The sequence below is a fragment of the Pygocentrus nattereri genome, chromosome 12 (genome assembly GCF_015220715.1).
Source record: "Pygocentrus nattereri isolate fPygNat1 chromosome 12, fPygNat1.pri, whole genome shotgun sequence".
Classification (NCBI taxonomy): Eukaryota; Metazoa; Chordata; class Actinopteri; order Characiformes; family Serrasalmidae; genus Pygocentrus; species Pygocentrus nattereri.
The window spans coordinates 22,122,258-22,146,037 of NC_051222.1; the positions used below are offsets into that span (position 1 = coordinate 22,122,258).

Below are 23,780 nucleotides of genomic sequence, written 5' to 3' on the forward strand. Positions count from 1 at the left end.
TCAGTGAATGTTTATCCTTTATCTTTATATATTTTTGTAGTTGATTATGAAAAGGAAATTTGAGCATCTTGATGTAGCACTTTAATTGATGATCAACTCTGATGATTTAATTGATGATAAGCCAGATAACTGATGATAAACCCTGAAAAAAAATCTCAAGGGAACATTCTGCAAATAAAAGAAAATAATTAGAGACATGACTCACACGACTAGTCTATTTTATTTTAGATCAATGGAAAAAAATAACATCATAGTAACTTCATTGGGCTCTAACAATGTAAACTGACTGGCTACTAGGTACACTACCTTGTATCTACAGCCATGTTTATTTTATCAGGCCAACTTACAATATAGGTGCACTAAAGATAGTAGTCCACCTGCTTCTGTGCATAATTTGTTAGCCCTACTTTACCCTTTTCCTCAATGGTCCGTAACTTTTGGATAGGCCACATACATTTGTTTGATTTTTTTTATTGTTTTTTTTTCTGTTTGTAAACATTAGCAGGTACATGTGCATGAAAATGTGCTCCTTGTAGAGGATGTGTACTTATTTTCACTTAGAAAATCAACAATACCTGACATATTTGCATATGAGTGTGAATATATAGAGGTTGTGGTGCGTGAGAAAGTTTCTGATAAAGTGCATATGGAATTCTAATACTGGTGTTTTTCGATAAGTACTGTATATATAGATATGACAGCACCCTACTAGTGAGAGAGACAGTGAGGAGTATCGGTATTTATGGGTATTTGTGAATCTGCGCCTAAGGTTCCCACAGGACACGGTGAGTGTTCTCAGGGGGGCGAGAACAATTTTCGTAAAGCGTAAAACATCTCCTCCCACTGCATGAATATTCATGAGCGAAGCGGCCTGCGTGCCTTGCGTGGTGACGCAATGCAACAACTGCGGGTCCCGATTGCTGCAGCCGCTTGTCATTGTGATGAAGATTGGCACTGAGGTAAGCTGTCACTCAAAATCTCCCTTTTTTTACTCCCTATCAATCAGGGCGATCTCGGCTCCGCGCTATAATGCCCCGGGCGCGCAGTAAAGAGGGCTGCCCGAGGGGAGAAGCGTCCCGACCGTCTGCTTTTTCCGACTCTGACGTTAGAGGAAAAAAAGGAGAATATGATGGCGGTTTGGGCTGACGGAGGACGAGAGCGCAAGGCAGCGGCGAGGGCCCGCTGTGTTTTTTTATGATCTTTTGTACAAGCGGCGAATGGCGGGCAGCTCGGATCGTAGGGAGGGATAGTCCTGCTGTCCCTAGATTGATTGATAGGCGATGGGCAGGCTTTTATTTTCGTTAAAGAAACAGACGCGATGTGTTTTTTCTCCCTTTTTTTCCTCGCAAGTCAGAAAAGAAGCCGTTTTTGTCTCTTCGCGGAGCGGACGGCGGTTTTTTCGGTTTGCTTTTTATGTCGCGAGGCTGAAGTTTGCTTCCTTTTCGCCAGCGTCTTATTCGAATTTTCCGTTCCACCTTAAATGGTGCAGCCGTTACAGAGTCTAAGCGTTGCACCATTTAAGGTGGAACGGAACATTCGAATAAGAAGCTAGCGAATTTATCGGATTTGTGTTTAAATAGTTTCGAGAGCGCGATTTGCGTAACTGTGAGACGGTGGTGTATGTTAGTCGGTCTGTGTTGAGGAAGGTAGTTCCTCCTGTTTTATTAGCCAGAGTAACGCTAAGTGAAGTCAGGGCATGTTATAAAACACGTTCAGGGGTAACATGGCGGCTGTGGTGGCGTTTAGGAGCAGATACGAAAATAACTCCCCAGCGTAGCTAACGGACGAACCGCCTTCTCTGCTCGCCGCCGTTCATTTTGGTGGCTAAACTGCGATTGGGCTCAACAAGGGCCGGGCTAATGCTGCCTGCAGCAGGTCGTTTGGTGGAAAGACGAGTCGGAATGAGCTCCGTGGCTTGTCCGCTTGTTCCGTGCGACCGCCTTTCCTCACAGCAGCCCCACGAAGTCGGTCTGCTGTAGCGGACGAAGCCCAAGTCGGCTTGATACTCGAGTGTTTTGTTCGCATGTTAACGTTCCACCTTAAATGGTGCAGCATTTACATTCTGGCGCCTGTAACTGCTGCACCATTTAAGGTGGAACGGGGAAATTCGAATAGGAAGCCAGCTTCAGCTCGTTTCTGCTGTAAGACTACATGAAGGCAGTTTCACTGTCTGTCTTCGTGGCTCAGTTTAACGTGACGCTAATCTCTCAGTTAAACCACAGCCGAGATATAAATGCAAATAGCTGTGCTAACTAACTAACTAGCTGGCTGGTTCTGGTGAAGAAGAAATGTTGTTGCTCTCCATGACCCCCCCACCCCCGCTATGAGTTGCAAGTTCACTTTAGGAGTTGAATGACCTCGAAGTCTTGGACACAACACACACATCTTATGTTTCAGTCCATGCATGCCCTTGTGCCACATTTAGAAAGGTGAATACAGCTTTCAGAATGAACCCTGGGTTATTATTTCATTCCTGTAGGTTATTATTTCAGTGGCACTCTATCCTGTGAAGCAGCCTTGGTTTAAGTTGTGACCTGTTCTTGTAACGTGTTGTTCAAGCTGTACAGTAATGATCTGAAATGTATGAATATCTGTTAAATGGTTGAAAAATAAAGCATTATTATGGATAATCCAAGGAGCCCTGTGTCCTTCCAGTTGTGGTGCTGAAACTGGGTGCGCTAGAAATGCTCAAGTGTTGTCAGCAGCAACAGTAACTATGATGACTTCCCCATCGGTGGCCATGGAGGAGTTCCAGGAGGCTGAACAGGTGAGTAAGGATTATGTTTGATCGTGTTGCCTACTTTTAAAACAAGGGGCACATTGAAACAGCTATTTTGGGAGCCTGATGTGGTGAGTTGTGTCCTAAACCTATGCTCGAATGAATGTATAATCTTACATCCAGCATGTATCAGCGTACGAGCCAAAGTTTATCGGGTGCTGTTTTTCTCAGATTTCCTTACAGTGGTGGTGATAGGAACCAGGGGTTGAGATGTCAACAGTACAGATATAGCCGTTTGATTTACTATTCAAAGCCACCAGTGAACGTCCACATGTCTTCTGGGTTTGTATATACTAATGAGGGTAAAATAGTCAGATCTGAAAAAATAACTGTTTTGCATTTCAACACCCGGCATGTACCTCTTCAACATGGATTTTAAAAATCAAGTTTTAGACAAATCCTCCAGTCTTCATAATGTTATCATATAATAACGTTCTGTAAGGGAGCTTTTAGAGGTGGACATCTGGTTCCCATCACGGTCACTGTGAACATATTTTTGTTTCTCTAGAACAGAGAATTTCACACCTAATGACTTTGTTTACGTTGTAACGATTGAATTTACAGAAGTTGAATTCAAAAGGTAATTCCAGACTTTTAACAAAGCCACCAGAAATTCTGAGGAAATTTAAACTTTTTGCACATTGTATATGCAGCTCTACATTTGTAGAAAACAAATGTTTATTTTTTTACTGGCTGTATTTGTTTTTTTTTTTTTTTTTTTAATACAGAATCAAAAGGTTTTATATATATGCAGCAATCGTGTTAACTAATTCATCTGATTTTCATTTTGGGCCCAGTTATTCACCTGTGGAGTTTTATTGCAATGCTAAGCATATTAAGACCTATATATATATATATATATATATATATATATATATATATATATATATATATATATATATATATAATATTAAGGATTTAATAGGACTATATATAATATTAAGGATTTTTCAATACTGCATTAAAGCCTGCCAGTAAAACAGGCATAATTGCTTAATTTATATTGTACCACACACTTCGGAAGTGAGAAACATTTCGTCTCATGCATGTATACCAGTATTTATTGAGGCATTTAACATTTTCGACCATGTTAAATGACATCACAGCTGGTATTATCAGTTATCACAATTATTAAATCATGGTATTGACTACTAGTTCATATGAAACTAATTCTATTTCGATGCACATATGGGTATAATGGGCTCAGTGTGGTGGGCTAGATCAGGAGTGAGCAGCTGGTCAATGTATGGGACAGTTATCAAAGAGTATGAAAGCTTTTCCCAAATAAAATGTTTGAGTAAGGGAACATACATACTTTATGTGAGAGCTATAACACAGTTGTAGTAGCTTTTATTGTCCCCTGCGGGGATTTTTCAACAAATCACATTGGTGTGATGTTGAACATGGACAAACAACAGTAGCCACGTAAAACATTAACACAATATAAAATACAACTCCAAGACACAACCTATGCAACGGGCCTGCTGGTTTGTAGCTATAACTACAGACCCACTATAAATACACTAAGTGTTTCTTAGAATTTAGTATCCCCTTTTGCTTCCTCCTGAGAGCTGTCTGAACGCGGACTTCTATAGAAAAAAAAAATCGTACTTTTTTTGTACAAACGTAGTCAGTGTCACAAATTTACTTATATTTGAGCAATGACCTAGAAGTAGTGCAGAATCTTCTATATTTCTTCTTGTATTTGCATGTTAGGACTTTTCCTTGTTTTTATTTTTTTTTAAATTCTAAAAACTTCTGTTGTTTGTTTCCAGGTATAAATGGGGAAAAAAAGTTAGTCAATGAAAGTAATGATTTTCAGTTAATATGAGGAACCACACTGGAAAATTTCCGTAACCTTCACATCTGCCAGAGTTTAACAGCCTTGTGTGAATGACAGAGTTTTATATCACCTTCACTGTAAAAGTTCGCTCTCCGCTCTCCGCTTGTGTAACTGAACAATATAAAGAGGCTTTTGATACACGTCCGGTGTTTATATCTTGATTTAAGTGGAGACGTTCCAAGACAAAAAGACTGTTGTACTTCTTACTTAAAGCTAGAGCGGTGTGTGTGTGTGTGTGTGTGTGTGTGTGTGTGTGTGTGTGTGTGTGTGTGTGTGTGTGTGTGTGTGTGTGTGTTTTCAAATTTTGTAGCTGTTATAAAATCTTGATTTGCTTACAAATGTCATGTTGGTGTCAACTAACATGAGAGTAATAGAGAATGCAAAAGTAATAATAATAACAATAATAAATAAATATTAAAAGGCTTTATACCACAGTTAGTTCCAGCAACTCAAGCTGATTGAGAAGCGTTCTAATCGTGCTGTTATTTCGCCACAACATCACGTTTTTTTCCACAAGCACTGCATCACTCCTGAGACGCCATTGCTAAGCAACTCCTTTGACAGCTGTAGAAGACACTCAAGCCATTTGTAAGTTTTTACTTCTTACCTTGTGCACAAATAGAAATGGATACTTTTAAGATCATATTTGTAAAGATGCTTTATAGTAGTTCTTTGATTTTATAGAGATGCTTCTACTATATAGCACTTTGAGATTTGCATCAAACGTGAAGTGTGTTACAAATAAAATGTATTATTATTATTATTATTATTATTATTACCTAAACAATCTGGAATTAGCCAGAAATGGACCAAATACCATTCACCAAACATGTAGTCTCATTTTCAGAGTCTGACTAAATAAAACTGACCCATTAAAAATGCCACAATATAAAGTTTAGCTCAGTTTTGTGAATATTAATGTTGTTTTATTTCAGTACCAAGCTGCTTGTTCAAGAACTTAATACAACAGTTAGTTCCAGCCATGCAAGCTGATTGGTTGAGGAGCGTACTAATCGTGCTGTTATTTCACCATAACGTCACAGGTTTTTCACAAACACTACATCACTTAGCTGAGATGCGGTTGCTAAGCAACAACTTTGACAGCTGTAGGAGACACTCAAGCCATTTGAATGTTTTTGCTTTGTGCACAAACAGAAACTGTATACTTTTAAGATCACATTTGACCGACAGCCAATTTGGTTAAACGCTAAATTCCTAAATTGTCAGTTGCTCTGTTTAAGAAGCTGGAGATCGAACTGCTGGCTGTGCAACTAGTGAGCGGAGCTTGTTACTGTTTTGTTACTTGAATGAAAGCAAAAGAACACTTGGGGTTCTGTGTTATTGCTACATCAACATGATCAAATCACAGCCGTGATGTTATTTAGAATAGAACTTAGTAGAACTTAAGCAATAGAACACTCCCTCTCATGTTCTATTGCTTAAGTAACCTGTCTTGCAAAATACTGATTCTATTTAAATGAAATGTATCAATTATATATAAAATATATGTATTTTGAATGAATATCCATATTTTTGCAATCAATTCACCATTTTTGCAAAAATCCTGTATAATTACATTGTTGTTCTAGAGAAACTTACTCTTTGAATGACTCTTAGTCTTGAATTGTTCCCAGTGGTGGTAGGACCCAAACATTTGAAATATTTACTACCCCTAAAAGCTCCATCTCAAAAGTTTTTCACAAAATAGGTCCTTTTGTTTTTTTTTTTGCGATAATGTTTTGGCCTGAAACTTTTTAAAAATACATTCATGGCAGTCGGTACATGCAGGGCGTTCCTATTTGTTCCTATTTGTTGAATTTACCACATTTGTAATATTATCCCCATTTGCCTATATAATCTCTGAAGACATGTTTATGCTCATTGGTTATTTGGGATAGTAAAGAAAATGGTATTTGCATTGTAGACATCATGGCCCCTAGTTCCCATCATCACCACTGTAAAGAGAATCTGTGTCAGTAAGTTTCTCTACACTGAACAACTTCACAAAATGGTCTAAATGGCTTTGTGTACATCTCCAGTGGTTTGCAGAAAATGTCATATCTAAGTTTCTTCTCTGTAGAGGATGTATTTTTTTCTTTCAATTAGAAAATCAACAATGTAATTTGACCAGGCAGTTTGCATACAACCAAGTTATTTAATAAAATAACAGCAAGTTGATATGGCATATGATTTCAACATTTTTGAATTGTAGTGAATAATACATCGTTGGTCTTCTGTGAAATTATGAGGCCTTCATAGAAGCTGTATATTAGCAATAAAATGGCAAAGAAAAAAAAACAGTAGATTTTACATCAAGGAATAAGTGCATTTATGGGAGTGTGAGTGTGATTTGTGTCTCCAGTCTCAGTGCCCTTTACACACACACACAGTTTAAAACCCCATGTCTACCCTTAGGGTCTCATCCTTGAATGTAGCTGCTCCGCCCCCCTGCCCTCTCGATCGTCCGGTTAGGGGATGAAAGAGATGCTGTGTGTTCTTCACCTCCTACACACACACATACTAGAAACTGCAGGCTTGCCTGCTAGCATCCTCACCGTCATCATACGTCAGCCAGCACAGAACTACTTTCAAATTTGGCCCTTATCTTCTCTCTCTCTCTCTCTCTCTCTCTCTCTCTCTCTTTCTCTTTCTGACTCTCTCTCTCTCTCTCTCTCTCTCTCTCTCTCTCTCTCTCTCTCTCTCTCTCTCTCTCTCTCTCTCTCTCTCTCTCTCTCTCTCTTTCTCTCTTTCTCTCTCTGGATAGATGCAAGAGGAGGAGCATGCAGTGGGAGAAACGAAGGAGCAGTTGGAGGAGGAAGAGGAGAAAGAAGAGGAAGAGAGCGACCCAGTGCCAGCTGAACCACAGACTCCCATGGAAGCCCAAAAAGCTGCCATCTACAGGTAGAGTGCTCTCTATATATGTCTCTATCACTCTGTCTGTTGTCTCTGTCTCCGTCTCTCTCTCTTTTTCTCACCCTCTCTTGATACAGCTTTCTTTACTTCCGTCACTATATAACTGGAATTCATTCTGTACACAAACACTAATGTTTAAAATCAAAGTTTAAAAGTAAAGTTTAGAATGACTTGTCATTATGCATGGGCAATATAATAATATTGTTTCTGTCACACCCAAAACCTCTACTACTACTGTTTAAGTGGTGCATTTTGTTCGTTCCAACTTGTTTGTTACCCTAATTATCACAATACATATTATGGCACCGTACAGTGAGCCCATGTTTTTTCACGATTTTTGGGCCACAGTAGGTTTTGGTATCTTTGTATTTAAGATACAAATAAAAACACATCACCCTTTTAACAAACGCTTTATATTGCCTGTAGGCAAATAAAACTTTGTATTCCAAAAAATAGCAGCATGACTGAGTAGGCCTGGTTTCTGTCTCTACTGTATGAAATCAAGAAGAGAAAAAGATTAAAATTAAAAAGTGCTTCTTAGCTTTAACAAACTGTAGATGCTTTGCTTTCTATATTTTAAATAATCAAAGAGAGCTAGATAGGATGCCTTTGTCAATTTGTTTTCAGTTTCTCTGCACTGCATTGCATAGTGTAGCATCACTTAGCAGAGTGCTGCTACAGAATGTCGGCGGCGGGAGAGGATTAAAAATCAGGTGTAAATTCATTTTTACACTCTTATAAATGGAATGAATTAAAGCGTTCAGCACCACTTATCTGGCATGGCATCAGTTTACTACCTCTTCACAACCTGGCTGTTTTCAAGCTGAAAGATACAAAAGGCTGAAAAAGGCTAGGATAGTAACAATAGCTGAGGTAACTTAGCATTCTGAATACTATACAGGGGTTGCAATATGGCTGGAGTATAATGTTGTTATACTTGTAGACCAGGAGTGTCCATTCTTATCCATAAAGGGCCAGTGTGCCTGCAGCTTTTCTTTCCAGCAAAGCTGGAACACACCTAATTTCTACAACAACTGATTGTGTGTGCTCATGCATTGTTAGAAAGAAAACCAACAGCCACACTGGCTCTTTGCGAATAAGATTAGATGCCCCTGTTGTAGACATTTCCATATACAATATCAATTACAATGTTTATTGAGAATATGAGACTTGATATGTTGGAACAAACAAAAAAGAACCACCAGTGCCACATTTAAAAATACAAAGAAAATTAGGAATGTAGGTATTTATGTTCAAAGTTTCACATCTTGCACTGCTTTAATTCCTATTAACCAGGCCTAATTATGCTCACTTTACAATTAAACATGCTATTGGTCAGTGTTGTTTAAGTACCGAAGATGTCCACAACATGCTGACGTAATGTGATGCAATTTATTATTACAAAAATATATCTTGTCATATTGCCCACCCCTTTACAGCTTTGTCAGGTATTATAAAATTATTTATAGATTTGTTCATCATTCTGGACGTTCTGGGCAGCTTCTTACAAATTATTTGACACCTTTTAATATTGTAGTGTGCTAGCATCATATTAGAATCATTTAGAATACATTTTAAATTATTTATTGCATTATTGAAATCAGTGATTCACTTTGAGACATGTATGTCTGTATGTTTGTGTGACAGACACCCCCTGTTCCCCCTCCTAGCACTGCTCTTTGAGAAGTGTGAACAGTCCACACAAAGTTCGGAGTGTGTGACGTCAGCAAGTTTTGATGTAGACATCCAGAACTTTGTCCGGAGTCAAGAGAAAGAGAGCAAGGCCTTCTTCAGCGAAGACCCAGAACTCGACAGCCTGGTGAGGATCTAGCCGTCTCCTCCACCAACACTCACTGATTCGCTGTTAGTGGGGATGTAAGACATAGTTGGTAGTTTTTCCCTCAAGCATCATGACCTGGACACTGAGCTTGCTTGAAAAAAAGTATATACAAGTTGCCCGAGCAAAATTTGATTCTCTAAATTTCAGAATCTTTTTAGAATCAGAATCAGATGTGCAAGATGTGCAAGCAGTTTCTGTTGGTGCAGATGTTAGCATATATTGCAATAAGATATAACATTATACAATGCACATTATAAAACTTTAAAGTTTCATCAGGTTTTTCGCAATTTTACAGGTATCTACCAAGACTAGTAGGCAAGAGTGGACAATTTTCATGTAGCTCAGTTTTAAGTTTTTCAGAAAATCCCAATCAAGTTATATATCACCAAGATAAAGAAAAAAAGCTGCCAGCAGCTGTTTTTTTTTCTTTTTAGATTGTTCATAAACTAAAATCTAAAAACTTATCCAAGATCAGTCTGCCATTGGTCCTCACTCGTCTTGTTCACCACAAACTAAAACTGTAAACCCATATACTTTTTATATACTTTGTTCCTGTGATTATTTTGGCTTGCTGAAGATGGTAAAGGCGATCCAGGTGTTGCGGATCCACCTGCTGGAGCTGGAGAAGGTGAATGATCTGTGTAAAGATTTCTGCAGCCGATATATCGCCTGCCTGAAGACCAAAATGAACAGCGAGACTCTGCTGAGTAGCACTGATCCTGGCAGTCCATACTCACCTACACAGGTAGATGCACTCACAAATTCCACTTGTTCATAATTAATTGTGCCACAATTTAGGGCCTGACTGATTGTATTGAGGCTCTACACTTTTATCAGCATTGGTACAAATCCTGATGATAAAACACTGATAATGTGTATTTTAACATTGGGGGAAAGCATGTTCAAGTGCTTCAGTGCTATTTTGGATTGCAACCAAACACATATACCATATATACTATATTGCCAAAAGTGTTTGCTCTTGAGTGACATCCCATTCTTAATCCATAGGGTCTAATATGATGTTGGCCCACTCTTTTTCAGCTGTAACAGTTTTAACTCTTCTGGGAAGGCTTTCTACAAGGTTCTTCCAGAAGCGCTTTTGTAAGGTCAGACACTGATGTTGGACGAGAAGGCCTGGCTCGTGGTCTCTGCTCTAATTCATCCCAAAGGTTTTCTGTCAGGTTGAGGTCTGGACTCTGTACAGGCCAGTCAAGTTCTTCCACACCAGGCTCACTCCTCCATGTCTTTATGGACCTTGCTGGTCCAACATGACTGGTGCGCAGTCATGTTGGACCAGGAAGGAGCCGTCGCCAAACTGTTCCCACAAATTTGGGAATGTGAAATTGTCCTAAATCTCTTGGTCTGTTGAAGCATTGAGTTCCTTTCACTGGAACTAAGGGGCCGAGCCCAACCCCTCCACCAAACTTTACACTTGGCACAGTACAGTCAGACAAGTACCATTCTTCTGGCAAACGCCAAACCCAGATTAGTCCATCGAATTGCCTGTGACTTTTGACTCGCCCTGTACTGTGTGTATGTACACTGCTCAAAAAAATAAAGGGAACACTCAAATAACACATCCTAGATCTGAATGAAAGAAATATTCTCATTGAATACTTTGTTCTGTACAAAGTTGAATGTGCTGACAACAAAATCACACAAAAATCATCAATGGAAATCAAATTTATTAACCAATGGAGGCCTGGATTTGGAGTCACACACAAAATTAAAGTGGAAAAGCACACGACAGGCTGATCCAACTTTGATGTAAATGTCCTTAAAACTAGTCAAAATGAGGCTCAGTATTGTGTGTGGCCTCCACGTGCCTGTATGGCCTCCCTACCATGCCTGGGCATGCTCCTGATGAGGTGGCGGATGGTCTCCTGAGGGATCTCCTCCCAGACCTGGACTAAAGCATCCACCAACTCCTGGACAGTCTGTGGTGGATGGAGCGAGACATGATGTCCCAGATGTGCTCAGTCGGTTTCAGGTCTGGGGAACGGGCGGGCCAGTCCATAGCTTCAATGCCTTCATCTTGCAGGAACTGCTGACACACTCCAGCCACATGAGGTCTAGCATTGTCCTGCATTAGGAGGAACCCAGGGCCAACCGCACCAGCATATGGTCTCACAAGGGGTCTGAGGATCTCATCTCGGTACCTAATGGCAGTCAGGCTACCTCTGGCAAGCACATGGAGGGCTGTGCGGCCCTCCAAAGAAATGCCACCACACACCATTACTGACCCACTGCCAAACCGGTCATGCTAAAGGATGTTGCAGGCAGCAGATTGCTCTCCACTGCGTCTCCAGACGCTGTCACGTCTGTCACATGTGCTCAGTGTGAACCTGCTTTCATCTGTGAAGAGCACAGGGTGCCAGTGGTGAATTTGCCAATCCTGGTGTTCTCTGGCAAATGCCAAGCGTCCTGCACGGTGTTGAGCACAGCCCCCATCTGTGGACGTCAGGCCCTCATACCATCCTCATGGAGTCGGTTTCTAACCGTTTATGCAGACACATGCACATTTGTGGCCTGCTGGAGGTCATTTTGCAGGGCTCTGGCAGTGCTCCTCCTGTTCCTCCTTGCACAAAGGTGGAGGTAGCGGTCCTGCTGCTGGGTTGTTGCCCTCCTACAGCCTTCTCCACGTCTCCTGGTGTACTGGCCTGTCTCCTGGTAGCGCCTCCAGCCTCTGGACACTACGCTGACAGACACAGCAAACCTTCTTGCCACAGCTCACATGGATGAGCTGCACTACCTGAGCCACTTGTGTGGGTTGTAGAGTCCGTCTCATGCTACCACGAGTGTGAAAGTACCACCAACATTCAAAAGTGACAAAAACATCAGCCAGAAAGCAGAAAGGTACTGAGAAGTGGTCTGTGGTCCCCACCTGCAGAACCACTCCTTTATTGGTTGTGTCTTGCTAATTGGCAATAATTTCCACCTGTTGTCTATTCCATTTGCACAACAGCTGTGAAATTGATTGTCAATCAGTGTTGCTTCCTAAGTGGACAGTTTGATTTCACAGAAGTTTGATTTACTTGGAGTTATATTGTGTTGTTTAAGTGTTCCCTTTATTTTTTTGAGCAGTGTGTGTGTGTGTATGTATGTGTGTATATATATATATATATATATATATATATATATATATATATATATATATATATATATATATATATATATATATATATTAGGGGTAGGGAATCTTCAGGCACCTCATGATTTGATTACGATTCAGAGGGCTGCGATGCGATTATTAAATGATTATTGATGCATCTTTTTTTTTTCTATTGTCTGACTTGGTAGTTTTAAAGTAAAGTATTTGTAATGATCCATAATGCATTTACGTCCGATATCTTTTATTAATAAATCAAATGGAATTGATGTGGCAAGTGAACTGGAAGGCTCTCACACACTGCTTTTATTTGGAGCAAATTAAACACTGCTGCCACTCATCTGCGATAAAATGTGCTTTTAGGGTGATCTAGATCCTTCAAACAAGAAGCTGGAGAATAAGAAGTGACTTCAGCCTTGTAAAACAGTCGAACGTTGAGACATTTTACAATTAGTCTTCTACTTTTGACGAAAAGTATTCTGGCAGAGACAAAGGAGGAAAGCTGCTGTAGCTGAGCTAAAGCTTAAAGCAGAGCAAGGCAAATCTGCATTTTCGTTCATATTGTTTACTCCTGATCTAACCTGGCTTTTAATGCAGAGGGAGCCGGTCGGATTTCTCACTCATCCAGTAGTGTTTTTGTTATATGCTGCGACAGACTGTCCGGGCGCTGCACTTACCCACTTCCAAGTTTTGCCTTTTGCCTTCTGTAAACATTACATTATAAATGAATTTTTTTTTTGACATTTATGAATCGGTTCAGAATCGTTCATGTCCGCATCGTGATGCATCTAAGAATGGAGTGTGTGTGTGTGTGTGTGTGTGTATGTATGTATGTATGTATATATGTGTGTGTGTGTGTGTGTGTGTGTGTGTGTATATTTATATATGGGGCGGCACGGTGGCGTAGTGGGTAGCGCTGTCGCCTCACAGAGGGCCTAAGTTCGATTCCCCTGCCGGATGACCGGGGTCCTCTCTGTGTGGAGTTTGCATGTTCTCCCCGTGTCTGTGTGGGTTTCCTCCGGGTTCTCCGGTTTCCTCCCACAGTCCAAAGACATGCAGTCAGGCCAATTGGACATGCTAAATTGCCCCTAGGTGTGAGTGTGTGAGTGACTGTCTGTGTCTGTCTGTCTGCCCTGCGATGGACTGGCGACCTGTCCCGGGTGTATCCTGCCTTTCGCCCGAAGACTGCTGGGATAGGCTCCAGCACCCCCCCCGCGACCCTAACGGAGAAGCGGCTTAGTAAAAAATGAATGCAGAGTGTATAATTAATACAATAAATAGACTCAGTGAACAAGACAGTACAGCACCAACACAACACTCATATCTGAGCATGAGGTAGTGAGGATGAGGTGCAGAAATATTTAATATTTGAGGTGCCTTGCTGTAGGATGTGTGGGTGTACCCTACTGTGCCCAGAACCCAAGATGGCAGAGCAGCATGAGAGAGAGGCATATAAAACGCAAGCAGAGAGGCAGTAAAGCTGGTGTGACTACATATAAGATAGCATAGTAGTACAGTCAATGAGCTAACAGCTAGAACATGGAGAAACTCCAGCCTCCTTGGCGAACTTTGCTGTGCTGCTTTTAGAATACCCCTCCTCCCATACAAGAACTCTGCATTTTGATAGGTCATTGAAATGAGCAATGTCAAACTGCTAACAATGATACATTGACCAGCCAGTAAAAGACAGACAGCTAAGGGTGTGCGATTATGGCAAAAATATCACGATACTATCCGCATATATGATATGCAACAGAATATTGTTTTTTTCAAGCAAAGTAGGCAAAGTAGAACCTTTACCGCCACATTTAAAAAACATTGTGATAACTTACAACTACTACGATTTTTATCCAGTGTTTCACAAACTGCGCTGCACTCAGAAAAGCACAGTGTGTGTGCATGAGAGAGAGAGTGAGAAACATCAGAAACCTTACAGTAAAGACGCCTGGCAGAGAGCTGCTGCCACTGTTCCATTTCTAACAGCTTACTGAAACCTGGTTATTTGACCATTTATATTTACAGTGAGTGACATATCTAGGATTTCCAGGAGGACTGACTATTTTCCTCAGGAAATTGGCCCCAGCATCTATCATCTGCATCTATTTAGATACCCCTGATTAAAAAAAAATAATAAATCTGCATGGACAGATTTCCATTAGGTATTTCAGGAGGTTTTGATTCTAGCCAAATCTTATAGAAAAGTTTTATTTAATTCTCAAAAATATTTAAATATTTATTTATTTTATTTATATTACTTATTCTGAAGGCCTAGAAAGCCGTGAGGGTTCCCCGCTGATTTTAGTGTAGATATGTGTTTCTGTGAAACTACAAATAGATTTCTGCATGAAAACTCCCAGCATAGCTGTTTATTGTTGATATTTTACATGCTATGCATAGACAAAAATAGTTATCCCTACTTTGCCAATGATTAATTATTATTGAGGTAAGTAACTGTTTTATTTTGTGTGTGTGTGTGTATTCTCAGACCCCGAGCTCTTTTGCTGGGACTGTAAGTCCTCAGGGTATTGTAGTACCAGCATCCGCCTTGCAACAGGGCAGTGTTACCGTGACAACGGTAAACCCAACACAGGTAGTGTCAGGTATGTGTTTGTGCTTTTGTGCTGGCTCCCACAGCAGTTTTCCTTAGTTTTCTTCTCTCTAACTCTGTACATATATGTACACACACATACACACAAATAGACAGAAATATAGATGCATGTGTATATCTTCTGCTCTTTCTCTCGCTCTTTGCTTTTCCTTGAAACACACCACTACCAAGTATAACTTGTCTTTTTGTGTTATCGACAAGTATGGTTAATTAGTCATTAAGAGTTTTGTAGTTCTTTTTATGATGTTTGACTGTATATGTGTCTGTGTTTACTCAGGTGGTACTGTGTATCAGCCAGTTACCGTTGTGACTCCAGAAGGCCAGATGGTCACTCAGGCGCTTTCACCTGGCACGATACACATCCAGAACTCACAGGTGACACACTTGTACACGCCACTGCAGTTTTGAAACGACCAGTTTAAGTACATGAATAGAAATATGTCATTCTTCAGTGGGATCATTACACTGGATAAATAAATAAATAAGTAAATAAACAACAACAGCAAACAAACATTTATAAAATAAAATTTGATCAGTTGGTCAAAGAGATTTATAAGCTCTTACGGATCTGAACTGTGGTCTGAATGAGCTCACACACTCAGAAAAAACACTCTGTATCTAACAAGATGGGTAGCTTTGTGCATATTTTATACAATAAAAGACAATGCAGTATGACAAAGTGGTTTTGCTGCTGTTGTTCTGGCAGCATATTTAAACAAGGGTTTTTTTTCGTTGTTGTTGTTGACCCTGTTGTTTTTGCGAACTTGTACCTTTCTATTAAAAAGAAAACAAACTTATTTTTCAGTATTCATATCAAATACACAATTATTCTTATGTTCATATGGCCTTACTTACATATTGCTTATTTATTGTTTCATTTATTTATAATTAAAACTACAAAATGGCACAAATTAACTCATTTATATGCGGCACTCACATAATTCAAATTCTTGGTCACACATACGTCTTATACTCTCACATTCTTGCACACACACACAGACATACCACACTCATAATTTCCTGTGTGTGTATGTTTTTCAGCTCCAGCTGCAGCTGAACCAGGATCTGAGTTTCCTGAGTCAAGATGAAGGCTCATCTAAGAGCAAACGGGGCATTCTCCCTAAACATGCCACCAGTATCATGCGCTCCTGGCTCTTCCAGCATATTGGGGTGAGGACTGTTTTACTATAGTAAATAAATTTTAGTAACTTGGTTACACCTTGGTGAAAACACCTTTTAAAAAATACACCATTTGAAAAAAATGAAAGATGTTTGAAAAGAAAGTTGTTACATTAACTTACATTTTAAAAAGTGTTTTCCATCCTACTCTGATAAAATAATTATTTTGAAATTTGATTTGTTATGACAGATTTGTTACGACGGCTACATTATAATTAGTCCTGTGTTCTAGCATTTAGTACTGTATTTTACTACACATATTTGAGGTGTAAATCCACTAAGTGCACTATTGAGCTTGTGAAATGGACAGCAAAAATGTAATTTTGTAAACTTGTAAACATGCAACAAAAAGATTGTAGTCTTGGCTCTTTTCACATTGCAATAATTGCATTATAGCTTTGTTACATAGCATAGTTTTAGGAGTTTGCCTTTATTTGAGTAATAATTAGTAATAATTAATATAAAATAATTAATAATTTGGCAAATAAAATCAAATTTCCACAGTCTCCCCCATAACCCTAGATGTAGATCATCAGCCAAGACCCTTTTGTTGTTTAAAGTTTGTTTTATTAGTGTTGTACTGGACCTTCAAGGCTAATGTAGCTAGCAAGTGATAGAAACTTCTGTACACCAATTAGCATTGTGCAAAGATGTTATCCATATTTACTTTCCATCCATATGTGAGATTTTCATGCTGTGGGGAGTTCCTGTAAAGCAAACAAGCTAACACGATCATGGCATAGGCGTAGGCTGTGAACACACCATCCACTCCTGAATAGCTTAATGTACATTTTTAATCAAAACATAATTTCTTAGGTGCTTTCTAGCAACGTAGTCAGAGTTCTGTTTTGTATTAAATGTTTTATTTGTAGTCTAAGAATAAGCTTGCTAGGCTAGGTGGATGAAGACAAGGAATGTGTTAAGAGAGAATTGAGAAGGGGATGACAGACACATGATGGCCAGAAGCTTACATTCATAAGCCCTCATCTGACTAGGCGACTGGAGGAGCTCATAAAAGGTCATCAGTGATGAGGAGATGAGGCCTGCTCTACAGTGGCAGCTCACAGTAAGAGATCCTTCTAATGAGACTGCGGCTATCAGACATCACCATTTAAACCCCTTGGAGTGTTAAAGAACCCATGACATGGGAAACTAAATTCTGATGTAGTATGTAATGTATGGTTTTGTTTTTTTTTTTTTACAAATCCTGTAGTTAACTATCTAGTCTGTGCAGTCCATTCAATCTTGGTTCATGTGATATTACAACCAATGCATATACATATATCTGCTTATTCAGTCTACAGCACTTTAGCCCTGCTCATTCATGTTGACGTTATCAGGAGTGTTTCAGCCAGGAGTGCTTTCTTGAATGAGGCACAATACAGGGCAGCCAGTCAGACTAGTGGTCATTTAGATATAGTAGTCTTAATTCTTTTTCTGTCATTTTAATTCTAAGGGATGAAGAGATATTTTAAGATGAATGAATTCCGATTGCTTTTTGGTGCAGATACCTGCACAAATATAATGAAACGGGGAAAACAAAGTATTAAGAAGTGTAGAACACGGGTGTTACGGGTGTCTTCACGGGTCAAAACACTTCAGACTTTAGCATGCTGCCTCATTAAACACAGCTGATTCAGCTCATCAGCTTATTAGCAAAGCCTTCATGAACTGAATTCAGAGCATTACCTGAGGGTAAACGCTAATCTCTGCAGCTTTTTGGCCTGGAAGGTCCCCAGTTTGACATGCCTACCATAGAATATAAAATATAGAAGCTATAAAGAATGTAATTTATAAGGCTAGAGTAATTTAAAGCTGTAATAAGCTCAGGTATTCTAATTGGAAATCATTACATGCCAACACCATTTTTGGATGACCATAGTTCATGTACCAGGTTATGTGCCTGTTTGAACCTACAGAGACCCTTTTTGATCGTTTGAAGTGTTTTAAAGATTTGAATGCACTTCATAGTGTTCATTCATGAAACACCCACCACATGACAGCTTGACAGCTTTAAATCAGGGTGGCTCTGAGAGCACATTTTGGGAATGAGATTTTGGTATGAATTGGACTCTCACACTCCTCATCTCTGTTGTAAATATATTACCTTATACGTGATCTTATCTACAGTGGGTAGCACTGCGTCTGGGTTTGATTCCCCATCCAGGCGACCAGGGTGCTTTCTGTGTGGAGTTTGTATGTTCTCCTTGTGTCTATGTGGGTTTACTCTGGGTTCTCTGATTTCTTCCCACAGTCCAAAATTGCCCCTCGGTGTGAGTGTGTGAGTGAATGTATATGTCTGTATATCTGCCCTGCTGGGTTAGGCTCCAGCTCCCCCGACGTCTTGGAAGGAAAAGTGGCTTAGAGTGTGTGTGTGTGAGATGTTATATAGTTTTATGTTTCTATAGGAGAGACTTGATCAGTATATGGATCTTTCTATCTCTTAGCACCCGTATCCAACAGAAGATGAGAAGAAGCAGATCGCCCTGCAGACTAACCTCACCCTGCTACAAGTCAACAACTGGTGAGTTAATACCAAACAATACGAAATGACTCCTTAGTTTGTTTAGGGTACAGTGGTTAGAACAGGAAAAAAATAGTTGCAGTGGATGTGATAAGAAGCAGGGAAGTACTATGTAAACATTTTTAAAGTTTTAGAACATGCTGTTGACCACACTCTTAAAGCTGGTTTTTCAAGCGTTCTTTTGTGAAGACAATGGTCCTACATAGAACCAAGGACACTCAAAAAACCATCTGCATGCTTAATGTGTTCTTTGCATGGTAAGCGGTTCTTCAGAATTATCAAACAGATCCACTAAGAACAAAGAATTAACTGCTATCCCAGTTCTACTGTTGAATGTAAGCTTATTCAAGGGAACATAAAACATTTTATATGACACTATGTATTTATTCTACCTCAGTAATAATAATGATGATGATGATGATGATGATGATGATGATAATGATTGACAATAATAATCAGTAGTAGTAGTAGTAGTAGTAGTAGTAGTAGTAGTAGTAGTAGTAGTAGTAGTGTCACAACAATGAACCGTTCACACATGACTGCCTGTTTTCAGCCTACGGCAAGTTCCAGAAATTGTAATTTACTTTTTCCAGTGTCCCTGAAATATAACAATTGCATTTCAGGTGGAATTACTTTGCATATGAAGCACAATGTAATGCAACACAAACGGAACTCATTTACATATCCATATTAAAGACAACTTAACAAAAAAAGCCTGTTTAAGGAATAAAGTGGTTTGAAAATGTGAAAAAGAAATGTAGAATATGGGTCCTTTTTAAATATTTAAATATCCAGTTTATTCCCTCTCAGGCCTACTTTATTTCCTTCCTCTTCAGGTTCATTAATGCACGGAGGCGGATTCTGCAGCCCATGCTGGACGCCAGTTCATCAGACACACCCAAGAGCAAAAAGAAGACGCCACAGACACGCCCACTCCAGCGCTTCTGGCCTGACTCCCTCGCTTCCACTGTCTCCCAGCAACAGGTTGCCATGGAGGACGGTACGGCCTGTGATAACATTGCAAATCAGCCCAGTGATGTATTAATAGCTAAGGTGTCAGTTTGAGTTGTTGCATCTTAAATATGGATGTTTTATGGATGACTTAATATTCATGCTGGTAAATTAAAAATTAAAATTAAATTAAATTGAATTTAATTTAATTAAAAAGCTTTTTCTCGAGTTTTGCATATCTTAAATTGGACTTTAAAGGCACTTGCATATGACATGATACCCATATGTCTCGTATCAAGATGTGCTCCTTTATCTACGTCACTACTTTTCAAAACCGCCGCAGTAACCTCAGCAGCTGTAAACCTTACAGCAGCTGCAAATGCCATTTCATATGTGTCTCAGATATTGACAGAATGAAGAATGAAGGGTTTCTGGAACAATGGGTCAGTCCTTAGTGATGTCCATTGGTCATTTTTACCATAAATGTAGAAAGATACACAATATTCACCAATTACACACATTGAGAGGCAAATGATGTGCATCACAACCTCCTTTTAAAGCCTCATAACTCCGGATCCAAGTGACATACGATCTTGCAAATGTTTGAACTGTATTTCTGCACTGTATTGTCGCAGAAATGAAGAAAAATTTATTTTAGTTAAAAGTAAATTTTATTTCAGATTTTATTCCATTTGTATGACAAAAACATGACAAAATAGAATGGTTGTTTTTTCCTGCATAAAATAAAACCGTATGCACAACAAAAACAACAAATTCAAACAGTAATAAATCATATCCTCTTGTGTTTACATACATAAGTGTAGAATCAGTTGAGAGTTTAGAACCTGCACTATTTCTCAGCTTGTTTTAGTAAATACAATTCAGAAATCAATCAACAAAATGTAAGAAGAGGCATTTCAAGGTACATACACCATGGGGGACCAAGTAGGGTTAATACAGGTAACGTTCATTATTTAATGTTTCATTGTTGTTACTGTACTATGCTCAGGCACCATGGTAGCAGTTGGCATGGTAACTGGAGAAGACGGGCTGCAGACGCTGACATCAGATGGAGCGACACTGGCCATGCAGCAGGTGATGATGGGAGGGCACAGCGAGGACGATGACGAAGACGATGAAGACGAAGAGGACAATCTATCCCACTCCGACATGACCAGGCTAGGCCTGGAAACCAGCGACTCACTGTAGGAACAAGAAACTACTCACGTTCACACTCGCACACAGACAGAGGGACATGTTAAAGTGTATTATTAACATGACAGCAAATGCAAAAAGTGAGGGGGTAAGAGAGAAGTAGAAAGAAATGAGAGAGAGAAGGAAGGCGAGAGACATTTGCTCATTGCAGCATTTAAACGAATGGTCATGGACTGCATATCACACTCAAGTTGTCAAACAGCTTGATGAATAATAAATTGAAGGCTCAAAGCCATACACGCCAAAACATAGTATACACACGCAGACACCTGAAAGGAAAAAAAGCACAAGTGTACTACATGTCTGGGGTTTCTCTACATGTCTCGCACATTGGTGATATGCATCAGTTTCATTTCAGAAACTTTTTTTTCTGTTTGTTTATTCAGCAGCACACAAGAAACCTCATGCACTTTTTATATGTTACTGTAAACGGCCGTGTTGAAAACACAGCAAAAAAAAGGAAAGAAAAAAAACAAAAAGAAAACTTAGGTCAATGCTGGATGATTTGGCTTTACTCGTCTTTGTCTACTTGAGTATCAAGACAATGAGATTACGTCTCTTGCATGCCTGTGTTTGCATCGTTTTCAGGCACCAGAGAAGAAGAGAAGAAGAAAACTATTTTTATATTACACTGTCAAAACAAATTGGTGCCGGTTTTGTGAGGTTTTTTTTTTTTTTGGCTCAGTTTCGCTGCATTTTTGGATAGTTTATGTTAGCAATGAGAAAAAAAAACACATTTTGATATGATGGCCCAGTTTTGGGGAATTTTGATAACGCTTCATAACTGAAATACTCTGAAAGTGGTTTTGCTATAGTAATAAGCTCTGAAGTAGAATGGGGAAAAACAAGGCCTTACATCTTTCATGTTTCATATCATAACATGAGACTGGGCTCATTTCTGCTTTAAAGGTCCAACAGCATGTCCTCTTCAGTCATAATCGCCATGGAAACCATCACACATACAAAAGATCAATAATAAATTATGTATGTTCACTTTAAGGTCAGTATTTATAATGTGAGAAGGGACACTCATTTTGTTTTGATAATTAAAACATAATCATGAGGTGGTTTTTGGAAACACGACTCCACGATTTCTTTGTTTATCCCAATTGTTGCACTGGAAAACTGGTAAACAAAATCATAAGCTACTAGCTGCCCTTTTAGAGTGTGCTTTATCAAGAGTTCACCAACCATCACAATCAAGCCGAGACATTTAGTGCTCCGAGTATGTAAAAAATTTTGCATGGGTTTGTGCTTTATTGCTGTAAAGTAAACATAAACACTATTATTTACCAACATCATATACTTTACAGTAGAACACGTGTAGGCCTACAGACAGTGTGTGGTTTTGCACGATGTAAACTATTAAGAAAATGTACAGTCGGCCAGTTTCCACTTTGAATCTCACTCCTGGTATGTACCATTTCACATTCAGTAAAACTGTAGCCGGTGTTTTATTTTCTTCCTCTTTTTTGGACTGTATTTTTGCCAAATATGAATATTTCTTTGCATTTCAAGATCCGTCCGTTTTTGAAGTATGATGTCATTTCTCAAACTGGATGAGTTGATTGCTGTTCAGTTTGTCATTTTCAAGTGAGGCGCTTCAGCTTTCTCATCAAACTGGGTTCTTATTTTCAGCCGTCGTCTTGTGATGCAGTGGACGAGGTCAGATGATGGCGAACATGACCTCAGTTAGCTTTGCATGGTGGCTTTCCACACGCAGCATGTTTCCCTTTGAGATTTAAAGGAACACTTCACCCAAACATACTAATGGAGGCTAATATGGCGTAGCTAACAATGAATGAAATGATGAATTGATCAGATTTAGTTGGCAAAATGCTACCTTGCACCTACTAGCTTTCTTTCATCAAAACTTTGGGTGAAATATTCTTTTAAACAATTCACTTTTTCTTTTTTTTAGGATACTCTTGCTGCTTTTCACACACGCTCATGTTTGCCTTTATCTGTTTTGTAATAAACTCAATTACGTACAGTGTTTTTGCTTTTGCGTTTTTTTTTTCTTTTCTGTATAGCTTGTAAAAACTACAGAACGAATGCTGTTATATAATTCTCTGCTCATAAATATACTCTTTGAATGCTCACTAAGCATAAATGCTTAAAATTATATATATTAAGTGGGTATACCACTGGATTTGCAAAATTCTGCATAATTCACTGGTTGCATTGTAAACAAAGTCATGCAGATTAGATTTATGTGAAACGTGAACATACACATTTTTTTTAGTAATGTTAATTACATGTATTTTTTTAGTTTTTATAGTAATGTTAATGTAAAAAAAAACTTGGCATATTTTGTCTTACACTCAGTTACATTTAGTGTGTTATCAAAAAAATGTTTTACAACAAAATTCTCTCTCAAGCATTAAACTCTTTGGTTGTCTGGTTCCTACTGATCAATTCTGGCTCAGTAAGATTCTCTAGAATGGAATTTTACACCAAACCACTCTGAATGACTTTGTTTATAGCTTAACCATTAAATTTTGCAGAAATTTGGAAAAATTTATAGAATTCCAAATGAAAAGCAGTGCAGTATCATGTTTGTCCACAAGAAGTAGCTCTGAAGCATATTTATTTTTGTTTCCCACCAATGAAGGAGTGCTAACTGAAGCTGACATTGAACATAAAAATATACAACTTTACAATTTTCTTTAATGTGTTATTCTTTTTCTCCCTTTGTGGACTAAAGACTTAGACAGTTATAAACGAAAATCATCATGTCTTTTATTGTTGAAGTGCCACATCAAAGCAGTGTGTAAATAATTGACATATATATTCATAGGTGAATCTGAAGATAAATA

General features: G+C 39.0%; 1 protein-coding gene across 3 annotated transcripts; it reads left to right on the forward strand.

Moving 5' to 3' along the window:
- The first annotated feature begins 328 nt into the window (after nucleotides 1-328).
- pknox1.2 (pbx/knotted 1 homeobox 1.2) lies at nucleotides 329-23,628 on the forward strand. Of its 3 annotated transcripts, none has more exons than XM_017699027.2 (11): nucleotides 329-959; nucleotides 2,656-2,767; nucleotides 7,387-7,523; nucleotides 9,183-9,354; nucleotides 9,953-10,120; nucleotides 14,970-15,084; nucleotides 15,370-15,467; nucleotides 16,134-16,262; nucleotides 18,719-18,795; nucleotides 19,632-19,795; nucleotides 20,756-22,957. In XM_017699027.2, exons 2-11 carry the CDS (start codon nucleotides 2,717-2,719, stop codon nucleotides 20,953-20,955), a joined length of 1,311 nt encoding a protein of 436 aa, XP_017554516.1. In that variant the 5' UTR covers nucleotides 329-959; nucleotides 2,656-2,716; the 3' UTR covers nucleotides 20,956-22,957. The 3 variants fall into 3 exon arrangements, with proteins under 3 accessions (XP_017554516.1, XP_017554515.1, XP_017554517.1); XM_017699026.2 differs by lacking the exon at nucleotides 329-959 and adding an exon at nucleotides 986-2,429 and having other exon boundaries at nucleotides 20,756-23,628; XM_017699028.2 differs by lacking the exon at nucleotides 329-959 and adding an exon at nucleotides 986-2,429 and having other exon boundaries at nucleotides 9,206-9,354; nucleotides 20,756-23,628.
- Nucleotides 23,629-23,780: the final 152 nt, after the last annotated feature.

Excerpts from the sequence above, each read along its gene's own strand:
- pknox1.2 (XM_017699026.2), top strand. The coding sequence starts at position 2,353 with ATGACCTCGAAGTCTTGGACACAACACACACATCTTATGTTTCAGTCC. Across the intron at positions 7,524-9,182 it reads CAAAAAGCTGCCATCTACAG|ACACCCCCTGTTCCCCCTCC; the intron begins GTAGAGTGCTCT and ends TTTGTGTGACAG. Across the intron at positions 18,796-19,631 it reads CTGCTACAAGTCAACAACTG|GTTCATTAATGCACGGAGGC; the intron begins GTGAGTTAATAC and ends CTTCCTCTTCAG.